The sequence below is a fragment of the Dasypus novemcinctus genome, chromosome 8 (genome assembly GCF_030445035.2).
Source record: "Dasypus novemcinctus isolate mDasNov1 chromosome 8, mDasNov1.1.hap2, whole genome shotgun sequence".
NCBI lineage: Eukaryota > Metazoa > Chordata > Mammalia > Cingulata > Dasypodidae > Dasypus > Dasypus novemcinctus.
This window is the reverse complement of record NC_080680.1, coordinates 43,515,910-43,529,163: the sequence shown is the minus strand read 5'-3', so window position 1 is coordinate 43,529,163 and position 13,254 is coordinate 43,515,910. Positions and strand designations below refer to the sequence as shown.

The 13,254-nt window shown below is 40.1% G+C and overlaps 1 protein-coding gene across 8 annotated transcripts in view; it reads right to left on the bottom strand.

Annotated features, from left to right (window-relative positions):
• The window catches only part of SMARCA2 (SWI/SNF related BAF chromatin remodeling complex subunit ATPase 2), a 195,160-nt gene that overhangs the window by 168,570 nt on the left and 13,336 nt on the right, over positions 1-13,254 (bottom strand). For all 8 annotated transcript variants that reach the window (XM_058301759.2, XM_058301765.2, XM_023588455.3 and 5 more), the window contains exons 2-4: positions 12,338-12,598; positions 8,645-8,774; positions 3,200-3,598 (exon numbers count right to left, since the gene is read on the bottom strand). In XM_058301759.2, coding sequence (XP_058157742.1) covers positions 3,200-3,598; positions 8,645-8,774; positions 12,338-12,562 — 754 coding nt within the window. In that variant the 5' untranslated portion in view covers positions 12,563-12,598. The remainder of the gene's footprint in view (positions 1-3,199; positions 3,599-8,644; positions 8,775-12,337; positions 12,599-13,254) is intronic.

The following is a 13,254-nucleotide window of genomic DNA, read 5'->3' as shown; positions in this document are numbered from 1 at the left end:
AGGTATATTTAAATTGAACATATCAAAAATTTTTGACAACCAAAAATAAGTGGGAAACAGGGGGGATCACTGAAAAAAAATGAGTACTAAAATGTTATTTTCTACCATCAGCTCCCCACTCCAAAAAAAAAAATTCTTTTTCAGGCTACCTTTTTTTTTTCCCCCCCCCCTCCTGCTTTAATCTCTAAAAGGAAAAGTGAATCAAAATGAAAAGAAAAATGATGGGCTAGATTTGAGTGGAACCCAGAGCAGACAAGGACACAGTCCATTATGAGAAGCTGACACTTCACAGGGGAAACCACTGTACTGAAGAGTTATTTTGTTTGGTGTGCAATTTCTTGAGTAAAACCATAATTCTCTGGTGGTGGATATGATGGTGTCATTTTTGGTGAATTATAACTTTGGAGTAGGTTTGAGGCATACCCTGCCCCTCCACCCACAACTAAAAAGTTTCTCTGCACACATGAATAACATTAGAAAATGGGAAAAAAGACAAACGGGAATGCCACTACCTCCAAGTAAGAGGGCATAGTTAAACTTAATTTTTTCCCTGGCATATTAATAGGGGTGTTTGTAAGCAACCATCCTTTTTTAAATGAGGGGAGAGGAAGATAAGCAGTTAATAGTGTGTTATGGTAACTATTAAAAAAAAAAAAATCTTGCCTCATTTTAAATTGTCCGAAATGCCAACCCCAAAGAGTCTTTGCCAAGTAAGGTTATCCATCTCACTAACGAAATGTGAGATTTGGGGACAAGTTCAGTAATGCCATCAGACAGAGCTCCTCTGCAGTAGCAGGAATGGGTTCATATTTTTTGAAGGAGATATCTTTCCTCCTTCATCTGCAGTCTCCTTTCCCACACCCCCATAAAGTTATCTGCCCCAATATTTTCATTTTCCAATGAACCCAACTGCAGGAAATATAAAAGACATGAGCAGTGGGGTAATAAAAATGAATTCCCTGTAATGACAGGGGTCTGAAGAGGGAAGATGTAGGTACTGGAACTGGGTTTTAAAAAAACTGATGCCACCTCTTCTGGAAATGATCCAGAAAATGCATTCAGGATGGTATTTATTGGGACATACAGTAGTAATTATGTATAAGTATCCAGATAACTGAAACTGCCTCCTTTAAATCTTACTACTTCGTTCACTCTCGTCATTTGAACTTTAGATTAAAAGGTTTCCCAATGAATCATTCAGAATCATTCAGTTCCTGCCTTCTTAATACATGTAAATTTTTTCCTGCTGGTTCTATGTTATTTTTACAAATACCAATGCTTGTGGAGGTCTGTGATCATGCCCGTTGGACAGGACCCCTGCCTGCTCTTTTCAGCTCTCTGGGTGCTACCAGTCTGCCTCTCCTGGAAGCTCTTCTAACTATTACCCCCTTCCACGCTGAGATGTGAGATATAAAGGTTATCAACTCTTTGGCATTGGGTCTGCAGTAAGAGTCATATGGCTCCGAGTAAGGAGCTGAGATACTCCTCTTCGCACATAGCACTAAAATGTTTGTGCTTTAGCACACAGGCTTTGTGACAGTTTCTTTCCCTTGCCCTGTGCTTTTTTGCTCACAAAGGAGCCAGTATGGGGAAGTGGTTTAGAACCTGAGCTCTCAAATCAGACTGCTGGGGTCTGAAACCTGACTTGCCAGATACACACACACACACATACATATTTTTCCTTCTTATATCTGGCTGCACTCCCAAGACTGGGGGTTTTGTAGTTTTAAAACCTCTAAAAATGGTGCGTGTTCAAATTGCCATTTTCTGTGTGGTTTTCTTATCTGACCTTTTTGGTCTCTGATGCTTGGCACTATATGATCCTCTGCCTACCAAATGGCTGCCTGGTAGCCACACAGAAATCTAGGGATGAAATGATGCTTTCTTGCTCTCTAAAAACTCATTATTAAAGGATACTTTTCCAATTAGCACATGACTTTATCCTTAGGGTAGGGCAACTCTTAAGGAATTCAAAAGGTAAAATATTAAAAAACAAACTTCTGAACTCTTTCCCATCGGCCGGGTGCCCCAAACTAGGAAAAGTGCCAGTATCCCAAAGTGATTGTTTATTTGCAATGTTGGGCATGCCAGGGCTTGTTCAAATGAGCAGAAATCATTGGTAGGAAATGGTGTTGCTGTCAAGGAATCATCCTTTTCCTTGGAATTCAAAGCTCTCCTTAGAGGAGAAGAGTAAACTTGCTGCTTATCTAGTTCTTAGCAAAAACCTTCCTAGAGAAAACAAGATTCATGGACGATCACCCTGCAGCCCCTGAGACCTCTGAATTCTATCACTGGGATCAAGCCAACCTCAGAGGACCAGACTATAGGATTATATAATCTTAGCCCCTTGCATGGTAGCAGAGCTTCAGATTTTATCCAAGGGCACTAGAAGAAACAGGCCATGGGAAACTGTTACTTTATTTCTTATGAACAAATGCTGTTCATGCCTCTATCTTGCAGTACCTCATTAATCCTAATTACAAAAAATAATCCTGCATGGGAAACCTACATTACACTCTCATACTCTTGTGCTAAGAAGGGTTCTATGTCTTCTGTTATCCTGGTAAGCAACTTCCTTCCTGGGGGCGAGAGTAAGGTGCCTGACCCTGACTCCTTTTGGTTCTTCCAGAAACTGAAGTCATCTTTCATGTTCAGCTACAGTAACTGTGATAGTTCTGTGCCCCCTGCACTCCTGACCTTGAGGTATTCTTTTTATATATTCCCTCATTCTTCTGATGTTCTACTTTGTTATATTTTACTGCGGGTGTATTCTTGTAAGCCTCCCAAATGCTTTTCACAACAAAAAGGGGGCATAAATCAATAAATCAAAAAACATTAAACGGCTCTAGGAGAGACAAATCGAGGAGCAAGTTTTGGCGATGGAATGGATCCAGGGGTTCTTAACCTGGGGCCTGAGGCCTGGGGACGGGCTTCCGAGACACCGTGCACCTCTTGGAAGAGAATGTAAAATCATGGGTGTTAGTGCTTTGTTCCACAGTCCACAGCTTGCAGTGGGAGGAGACCAAGAATCCTGGGCATCTAAGTGGAGCAACGGGGCGCAGAAAAGGGAGCAAGCGAGGTACGGCGAACGGCTGAGTCAGCCCTGAGCTTGCACCAACCCAGAGCTTCCCTGCAGTTAGCAGTCCTTCTCATCTGTGCTGGAGCATCGCATTATTCATTTGGTTGTACATTAACCTACCAGATAGTCTGTTGTAGTTAACAAGGGCCGGCTGCTGTGGCTGCGGCTGCGGTTGTGGCGGCGGCGGAGGCGGCTGCTGCGGCGGCTGCGTCTGCTGCTGCTGTTGCTGCATGCCAGGCAACGTCCTTTTCCCCTGGACTGCAAGCTGCAGTGTTTCGGGGAGGGGTTGGCCCCGGGCCAGCATTTTGTAAGCTAAAATCTGAGCTCGAAGCTGATGCAGCTGGACAGGACTGAAAGGCGAGGGACCTCTGTTGGGCTGGCTCATGGCCTGCGGATCGCCTGGGATGAGGGGCCCGGGCTGGCTCGGAGGCATCTGGGGCGGAGTTGGGCCTCCCCCAGACATAGGGCTGGAGACATGCTCTGGGGCTGCCAACGGAGATGGGTGCGGAGACAGATAGCCTAAAATAAAACAAAGAAAGGGGATCACAGGCTGCCCCTAATGACCCTGAAAGAGAGGCATTTTTCAATGTTTTGATGATTTTCTAGAACAGCACTGTCTAGTACAAATATAATGTGAGCCATATATGTAATTTAAAGTTTTCTGGTAGCCACATTAAAAAATTACTTCCACGAATTAAGGTAAAATTAACTTGAATAATAATTTTATTAATCCAATATACCCAAAACATCCTTTCAACATGTAAAACATTATTCGTGAGATATTTAACCTTTTTTCATAGTAAGTCTTCAAAATCCAGGAAGCATTTACATTTACAGCCCATCTCAAGCCAGATTAGCCACATTTCAAGCCATCAATAGCTACATGTGAACCACAGGGCAAACTGCCTAGTGGTTGTGCTCCTAAAGGAAAGGCCTCAGGGGATAGGACAATTAAAGTAGCCCCAATCTAGAGGAAAAAACCTGAAGGACTCGAGTATCCCTCAAGGGGTAATGAAGAGTCTCTAGTTGATATACCAAATATTATTTGGTTTATTATCATGCATTTTACGTATAATTCGCATTTATTGAGTGCCTACACAGTCACAGGCTCTGGCAAGTCACTCGGTGCTAATCGCAGTTGAGCTCCCCCAGAAGCAGAGCCTGAAATGAGCATTCGTGGAAGTAATACTTGAGAGAGGCAATGGATACTGGTTAAGTGTGTGGAAAAGTGGTATTGGGAAGGGAAGACAGACAGCTAACAAGGTCTGCATTATTTAGCCGGCTACTGTATGGGAGACCGAAGATTAATCCCAGGTAGAAGCTCTGAGGTGCCGGGTAATAGCCGAGGGCGCGTTCTTCTCCAAGGACTTTGCCCTGTGTGGGCAAGGCAGGTGCCAGGCGCCTGAGGGCTAGAGGAAAGCAGATTCTAAGGGAATATGTGTGGGGCACACATTTATATCTTCCATCCTCACAACAATCCCAGAAGATTTGTACTGCTACTTTATTGTTTTTAATGAGAAAACTGAGGCTCAGAAAGCAAGCAAGCTGCCCAAGGTCACACAATTAAAGATTAGCAACTTCAAGATTCAAACCAAGGTCTACCTGATTGTAATGTGTGTGTCCTCTCCAAGACCTAATAATAAATTTGATTATACAAAAATAAGGTAAGGACTTAAATGTTTCAAAAATCTCCCAGAACTACTTCTGAGACACCCCAAAGCTGAAAGTAATGTTTGGGTTGTTAAGAGATTTAAACAGGCAATTATAGAACACTTTTATTTTTCAGGAAGAAAAACCAAAATGCACAAAAATTTTGAGAAACTTATTTCGGGAGATGAACTATGCAGCTTGGCCAAAGAATTGTAGAAAAACAACTGAGCGTTGTTGGAGGGAGATCCAAGATGAAGAAGGGACTAAAGTAGCCTACAGCGATGCAAAAGGTGACACTGAATTCAAACAAGTGCTGACTAATCAAGTACCAAAACACAATGTAAAATATATTCCCTTTAATAAATATACTTGTGCCACCATTAACATAAAGGTCATCACATATCTGGTCCGTGTTTGGAGCTGGTTCAAGTTTAAACTGAAACAGCTCTGGGCTTTTATATTGAATCACACAGGCCCCAGAATACCTGCCAACCACTACAGGGGGAATTCACTTCATCATTCACAGGACTAGAGAAAATACAGGATAGTTACTTTCATCTCAAATTGCCATTTGGAAAGGGAAGCAAATTTAGCATGATGCCCGAAGCCAAGTGTAAGTTTTGTTCTGTCAATTTGGTGAGAAGTAGAACTCCATTCTGTGAAACCCTGCCCTGCAGAGAAATGGAAGGACTGCTAAATCGCAATCCCCAAATCCCTGGTACCATCAAGAAGCACAAACACCATGCAGTGATTAGGGTTCTAGTTGGGCAAATAAATTTGCCAAGAAAATTCCCCAGAAATCGGTCTCCAGAAATTTATATCTCAGCACATGGTTATTTATAACAATAAACACTTAGGGAATGATGTACACTTAACATCACAGTTAACATTCTTCCTTCTTAATGGAACTTATAGTCATCCCTTAATTGTAATGCTGGTGGAAAATGATAGTTTGGAACTTATGAAAGCACCTTCTTAACACCTTTCTAGCCAGCCCAGCATCCTTGCCCTGGGGAAAACATTCCACCTTATTTACATTTTCATAATAGCAGGGATAGGCCGTGGGTCATATGTCTCCTGCCTTCCTGACTCTATGTCCCAAGACCATTAATTATGGCTTACCCATAATAAATGATAGGATGCCTATTACAGTAGACAAATATTTTAGTAATACAGGACCTATACAAAATAATATGATAGCAATGTAGTCTAAACTCAATTGTATAACACTGTTTTTTCAAATCACTCGTTTAAACTATGAACTACAGGCAAGGCAAAGTTAATAAGATGAGACGGGTTACATTAAGCACAAAAATTCAAGCTCTGAAAAGAGAACATGGTCACCTAAAAATATGAAAAAAAAAATTAACCTCAAATTCAATAAAGAAACCAAGAGTGGAATAAAAATCATTTCCCAGAATTAATTAATATAACAAAATTTTACCTCAAATTTGATAAGTAGAAACTGGGGGTGGAAAAAATTATTTCCCAGAATTTACAGGGGATGTTAATAGAATCATTCTGTCACAGTATGACATTAAAAATGTGACAGTGTCTCAGCTAAAGGGAGAGATTTTTTTCCTACATGACTAGCATTCCATAAAACTTGAAGAAAAACAGATCTAAAGGATGAAACAACATAACATATTTTGGTAATTATCTTGAGTTAAGAAAACAGAGTGAAGAAATTGCCTGAGAGTGAATATACATTTGTCTGAAGGATGACAGTGTTGATCTGCTCTTTTAAAAATCTTATTTCATATGCTCATTTAAAAATAGTTAAAAAGTAGCACTTTTCCTTCCCTAGTCTTCATGGGCCATTATCTCCCCAGTTTCATCTTGCCTCAGAGAGAAGCAACAACTTCTCTACTTTTAAAAATCTTGAACATAAAAGTGCCAATTTTATATGAATTTTCCCTTCAAACATGTATGTACAAACCTTATATATTACATCCTGCCTTTGAAGGTTTTCTCCATCCAATGTACTAAAAATAAACAATGTTATTATTGGGACCATTAGGTATACGATTCAGTATTTATTGAAGGAAATGGTTTTGAATCTCAACTAATACTCCAAATAACCTAATAGGTTGCTAGGTAGTAAAAGCTGGAAGCCTCACAATCAATACTACACCTCTCGGTACCTGTGTGTTTATAAATGGATTCATAAAATGGAGCTTTTAAAGATACATACTATTTACACAGTCTAAATTTTTTTAAATCATTATTTAGAATAAATTATATCAATACTGCTCTATTCAAAAAATAAACTTATTATCAATTAATTCTGCAGACAACAATGTACTTTACTATTCTAAAGAAAAATATTACATATTCTGAGTCCATATAATGCTATCCTTTGCATTTCAAAGTAAATGATAATTTTTGAAATTACATAAAAATTAAGATACATGTATAAATGATTGACTTTTGAATTAATAGGTTCACTTTCTTATGTAACCACACAAAATTTATGACTATCTATCTAGTCATGTGCTAGACATTGTGCCAAGTGTTGGAGAGCCAAAGAGGAATAAGACATCATTCTTAAGTTGAAGAAGGGAGTCAAGTGAGCAGAGCAGTTTTAAAAGACATAAAAGTAAAAGTCCTCTCAATTATGTTTTGTTCTGTAAGATTTTCCTATGGACCCCCTTCCCAGAGATACTGCAAAGCCATACTGGTGTAAAGAGCAGACAGAGCAAGCAGCTGTCTTTGAAAATCACTGACTTCAACTCATCTACACTGCCCAGGCATTACAAATGAAATTTACATTAGCTACGTCAACAGACATGGCCCCTTAGGATTTAAACGATAGATCTGGGAAGTGTTGCCTGAATCCATTCTTAACACTGAATGGGTCAAATTTTTTCTTCCTGTACTGCAAAAAATTCCAATGCTTCAGGCTGCTTTTCTGAGCTGGTCAAGATTCTATGAGCCATCTGCCACCTTTATGCCTGTTTGGCACCAAAATTCATATCAAAGTCTAGGATGTTTAAAAACCTGTTCAAATAACGGAGAGACACTCCATAACCTCCATACTTTCAGTGCCTATTTACATTACATCAAAATCCTCACAGCCAAAAACCTTCCCTCAGGTGGATGTCTGATCAAGGATCAAGGAAAAAACTTACATGTGAATTATATAGGAATAGATACGGAAATACATAAACTGTAATTCCTGCATTAGAACACCTATATATTAATGTTAATTTGTGCTCAATTAACCCATGCCCTCACATGTTGAAATGACCATACAATGATTCTAAAAACAGGTCACAGTATGTTCGAAAGGCTTTGAGGTCTTCTATTATGCCTTCGACAGTTGACAGAGAGAGGACATGCTCAGGTTAGACATGAAGGAGAAAAATACCTTGGCACCCATCAGCAATGGCAGGTGATTTCACTGCCAGAAAAAACCACCTTACGTACAATGTGCAAGCATGTAATTTAAGCAACAAACGTGGTTCCTCTTACCTTCACATCTGTGCAATGATTGGGAGGCAAATCTGGATTCTATTTCTAGTCCTGTCACTTATTGGAGGTATAAACTTAAGGAAATAAAGTAAATTCTCTGAAGTTTAGTTTCCCCACCTATAAAACTGGAGCAACATTGTTCACCTTACAAGTTATGATAAAGATTGTAGACAAAATACGTATAACACTTAGCAGAGTGCTTGGACACATGGTGACTAGTAAAATTATAGGATTTTGGTAATAAAATTGACCATATATATCTATAAAGCAGTTTTGGTGAGGATGGGGTCAAAGTTGGGAGGAGATCTCCATGGGCAAAAAAAGCCCTGCTGGATTCAACTTCCTTAGACACATTATTTGGAAGTCAAATTAAAATAAGCAACAGGAAAGATTAAAAAACTAGAGCATGGAACCAAAATCAGATGTGTAGCAGTCACAAACCTTGGCTGTGTTGATCCATCGGACTCTGGGGAGGGCCCATTCCTGGAAGAGGTGGCCGCATACCCGTGCCCTTCATGGACCCACAATGGAGATCTTCTACAATTCCCTTGTCGTGCATACCATCAACGGGCTGAAACATTTAAGCAGCATCAATTAGGTACTTCTTTAGGGTACAACATTTCTACTTGGGGTTTTAAAACCCTTCCCTAGAGTTTTCAAAGGCAAGGCATGATCATTTGTTGCCCAAACAACAGTCATACCTTTCATACCTCCTAGGAAGGGGCACCCACAAAAAGACTACACCAATAGGATAAGAGAATCCAGCTGTAAGGCACAGGTCAGGGCTTTAGCTAAACAGTTCAATTTTTTTTTTTTTTGATGTTAATACCTATGAATAAAAACGCATCTCTGTTCACTGTTCACATGGTAGATAAATATAAGCTATTTTCCATACCCTTCTAAGTAAGTCTTGAAATCTGCTGTATGTTGAAATTAGTCTGGAGTCTGAAGGAAGACGACTTGAAACATCTGGGATGATTCTATTTTTTGGTAATTTTTTTTTCTTCAGAGGGGAAGGACCTATAGAAAGTTTAAAAGTTGAAACTGGAAGATTCTATGGCAGTTGGGAAGAGAGGAACAGACAGAGTAGAGCAGTGAATGGGGTAGAATACCGGAGAGGAGGGTGAAACAGATAAAGCTGTACTGCAGAGGAAGGAAGACTGTAAATGGTGAAAGGCACAATTTGGAAAGAAATAAGGAACACAGGGGCCAAAGCAGGATTTGAGGCCTAGCATCTAACAGAGGCATGATAAATTGCTATTGAATTGTCATTAATCCAATCCAGAATTGGGCAACAGAGCATGTGTTTGAAAGAGGAAAAGTCTATTCCTCCCCAAACTAGAATAGCAATCTTCAAAACAGCCTGAAAGGAATAGTTCCAGAAGTTTATAGAAACCAAATGACTGTAAGCAAGAAAGTATGAGTGCTTGCAGTTTTTGGAGAAAAGAAAGTTAATTTCTGCAGAGTCAAAAGCATGTACTTGAAAAGAGGCAAAATGTACCATAAAGAGGATGTTCAGAAGAAAAATGGAAAGAATCTGGCATAAAGAGTGTCACCAAGTCTGTTAAACAGTAATAATAGAGAGGAAATCAAAGCCACAGCAGATGTATTTAGGGCACTTGTTTATTTATTTCCAGTAATGTCGGAAAGCAAAAGGCTGAATCTCAGATGGAGAGAGAGGAGAAAGACAAGGAATACAGCTGCCTATAAAAAGGATCTAAGAAAGCAAAAACATCTGGTCAGCAGGTATGAGCTCTGGGCACCTACCCATCTCTTCATACAGGGAGCCTTCTGAGGAGCTGAGGCGGTAAGGAAAAGCAGAAAGGCAAAAAATGCAAAACTTGCAGAACGAGAGCAAAACAAACCAAAACGAAACTCAAAAAAGGAGCACTGATGGGGAGAGAGAATATAAGAAAGTGTGGCAAAGATGCTAGGTAACGAGATACAAAGAATCAGAAGAGAAAATGATCCATAAACACAATCCAGTGCAAAAGCTTAAATAATAACGGAGGTTGGCTAAATATTCCCTTCAAATTTTATCTTCCATTTTGGAGGAGAGGCCATTCTTAAATTATTTGACCCATTGGGGCTAAGGTTTACAAGTGACAGATCAGATCTAATAAAGCTCGTGCAAATTAATGTAAACACAAGAATGTAATAACTTCAATTTGTGAACAGGTTCACTATCTTCCCTAAAACATATGACATGGAAAGCAAGCACATCTTTTTCTCTGGATACTTGACAAGCAAAAAATAGACTAAGGGGGATATTATAGGAATATTCATGTTATATTGGAAAATGAAAAGAGGACAAAGTTTCAGTATAATGAAATAGGGACAACATAACTTTGATGCATTTATGGTGAAAGAAAATTTTTAAAAATCACACCATATAATACGCACATGTGCTTATACAACAGTTTTGTTGTGTTTTTTTTTTACTGAACAAGGAGAAGAGTAAGATGTGAAAAGCACGTACCACAAGCTTTTGACATTGGTTGGCTGGAGTGAAGCTAGGATTAACCAGTTACTTTATCTCAGTATTGTTGCACTTTTCATTATAAGCTCTTTTACCTTACCTTAAAGCTGACCTAAAGTTCTGCATAATTTGAAGGAGTTCTTCTTTTGTGTGACAATCTTTCTGTTTTAAGCCATGATCTTCCACTCTTGCCTACTTGAGCCAAGAAACATCTCCCCTCTCCACCTGAGATATTCCACAGCTTGTAAAATCTCTACCTGTCTCCTAGGCAATGGCCTCATGGATTTTCTTTGGCTACAGCTAATTTTCTTTATTTTTCCTTCTTCCCCTCCCCCCACCCTACTTTGTTTTTGTTTTTGTTTTTTTATGCTGTCAGTGTCCATTTGCTGTGTGATCTTCAGTATCTATTTCTTGTTTTTGTTCTCCTCTTTTTCCTCTAGGATTCACCGGGTTTCGATCCTGTGGAGCTCTGATATGGAGAGAGGTTCCCTGTCAGCTGCACCACTGCAGTTCCTGGTCTCTGCGGCGCTTCACCTTGACTCTCCCCTTCATCTCTCTTTTCTTGTGTCATCATCTTTTTGCATGACTCACTTGCGCAGGCACTGGCTCATCGCACAGACACTCAGTTTGCTGCATGGGTACTCAGCTCGCAACGCAGGCACTGGCTCGCCACGCAGGCACTCAGAGGAGCACTTGGCTCACCACATGGGTACTACATGGGCACTAGGCTCACCACGTGGGCACTTGGCTCACTGCGCGTGCACTCGGCTTGCCACATGGGCACTGGCTTGCCATGCAAACACACTTTCTCTTCTTCTTTTTCATCAGGAGACCCCAGGGATCAAACCTGGGTCCCCCCATATGGTAGGCGGAGGCCTTATCACTTGAGCCACATCCACTTCCCTACAGCTAATTTTCAAAGCAAGTTGTTGCAGAGGATCTTGTTTACTTTCTCAAAAGGCTGTTCTCTCTTCTTGGAATCTCCTATGAAGGCATAATGCCAAAACTGTACCAGTAAGATCATCTTCCCAACACCAGTGTCAGCACATAAATAGAAGATTATTATAACAATCTTAGTCAACCAACAAAGAATTGGACCTGAGCTCGGCAACATCAGCGATCTCTGCAAGACCCCAAAGTCGGAATAAAACTATCTCACAGAGACACAGCCAAGTGCATTTTAAGAAATCCCTAGAAACTGTTTTATTTCAATAAAGTCTTTACCAATATTCCATTAGGAAAAGACTCTTTCTCCTCTTACCCTTTGAGATCTAATTTTTTCACAAAAGTCTACATTTTCAGAGAAGAATAATTTTCAGTATATTCATTAGTGAATGACAAACACAGTGGAAAAAAAAAACCTCATTCACTAATATACTTATTCACCAAGCCAAAATGCCTTCAACCTACAAATCACAGAATCTACTTGTCAGTGTGCATATTCTATCCTGTATTTTAAAAAGCCAAGGTCTGATCTTCCTGGTATAACATCTGTAGCAATAAACGTGCCTCAGAATGTGTGTGGTTCAATAATATGCAAGATAAGACAGATTCTTTTGCTAGCAATAACTAGTAAAGAAAAATATATATTTTATCAGGAATATTAGGCATACACAAATCAGAAGACGAGACTGATGGGGAGAACAGGCTCTTACCTTGTGCATCTGATGCATGCCTTCCTGTGGGAAGTCGGCGGACCCCATCGTCGGCATCGGGTGCGAAACACTCGGAGGTCCTGGACTTGGTCCCATCATACTGTGGACGGAACCTGGGGATGGCCCTGGTCCTGGACTAGGTCCGAGAATTGGTCCTGGGGAGGGCCCGGGCCCTGGCGAAGGCCCTGGGTGGGGCATTGCGCCAGGGTCTGTGGGTGTGGACATCTACTTCTCCTGTCTCTGCCAGGCAGTCGAGTAATGCTAAGAGGGAAAGAAGAAAAAAGAAAGGGATATTTTAAACATGATGTTAAGATCAGAATGAAACAGTTGTTAGTATTTGATGGTGTCGCTTTTGCAACTAACATCAAACAGAACTACCCTGTCTAGTCCAGATGTGTGAGTGAATGTGATATATATCCATCTGCCCTAGGCTTGATGCAGACCACTTGTTTTAAAAGAAAAGGACAAACTCTCAATGATTCCACTGAAGGATATACATCATCTAACATACAAAAGACTCACCGGAGAAAACACAAATTTAAGACCTCAGCCACATTATAAAGAAGCCTGAAATGCCTGCTGAAGTCAACCAATGCTCTCCACTATTGTGACTTGGGCACCGTTCAAGTCTTTGGCCCCCAAAAGCTATTAAAGTAAAACAACAAAACTAAAAAACTAAAAGAGTATCCAGCCAGGACCCATTTTCATAAGCAAGTGAGCATCAAAACTTCACTATTATTCACTAAGAGTGAAGTCATTTTCTTCACGAACTATTTGGATAGTTTTTTTTTTTTTTAAGAAAAAAAACAATTTCATAGATTGAGAAAGAAAGAGAAATCTCAATCTGGAAAAGTAGAGGCTATGAGAGTCAGACAAATATGGGTTCAAATACCCATATGTAAAATTACTAGCTACGT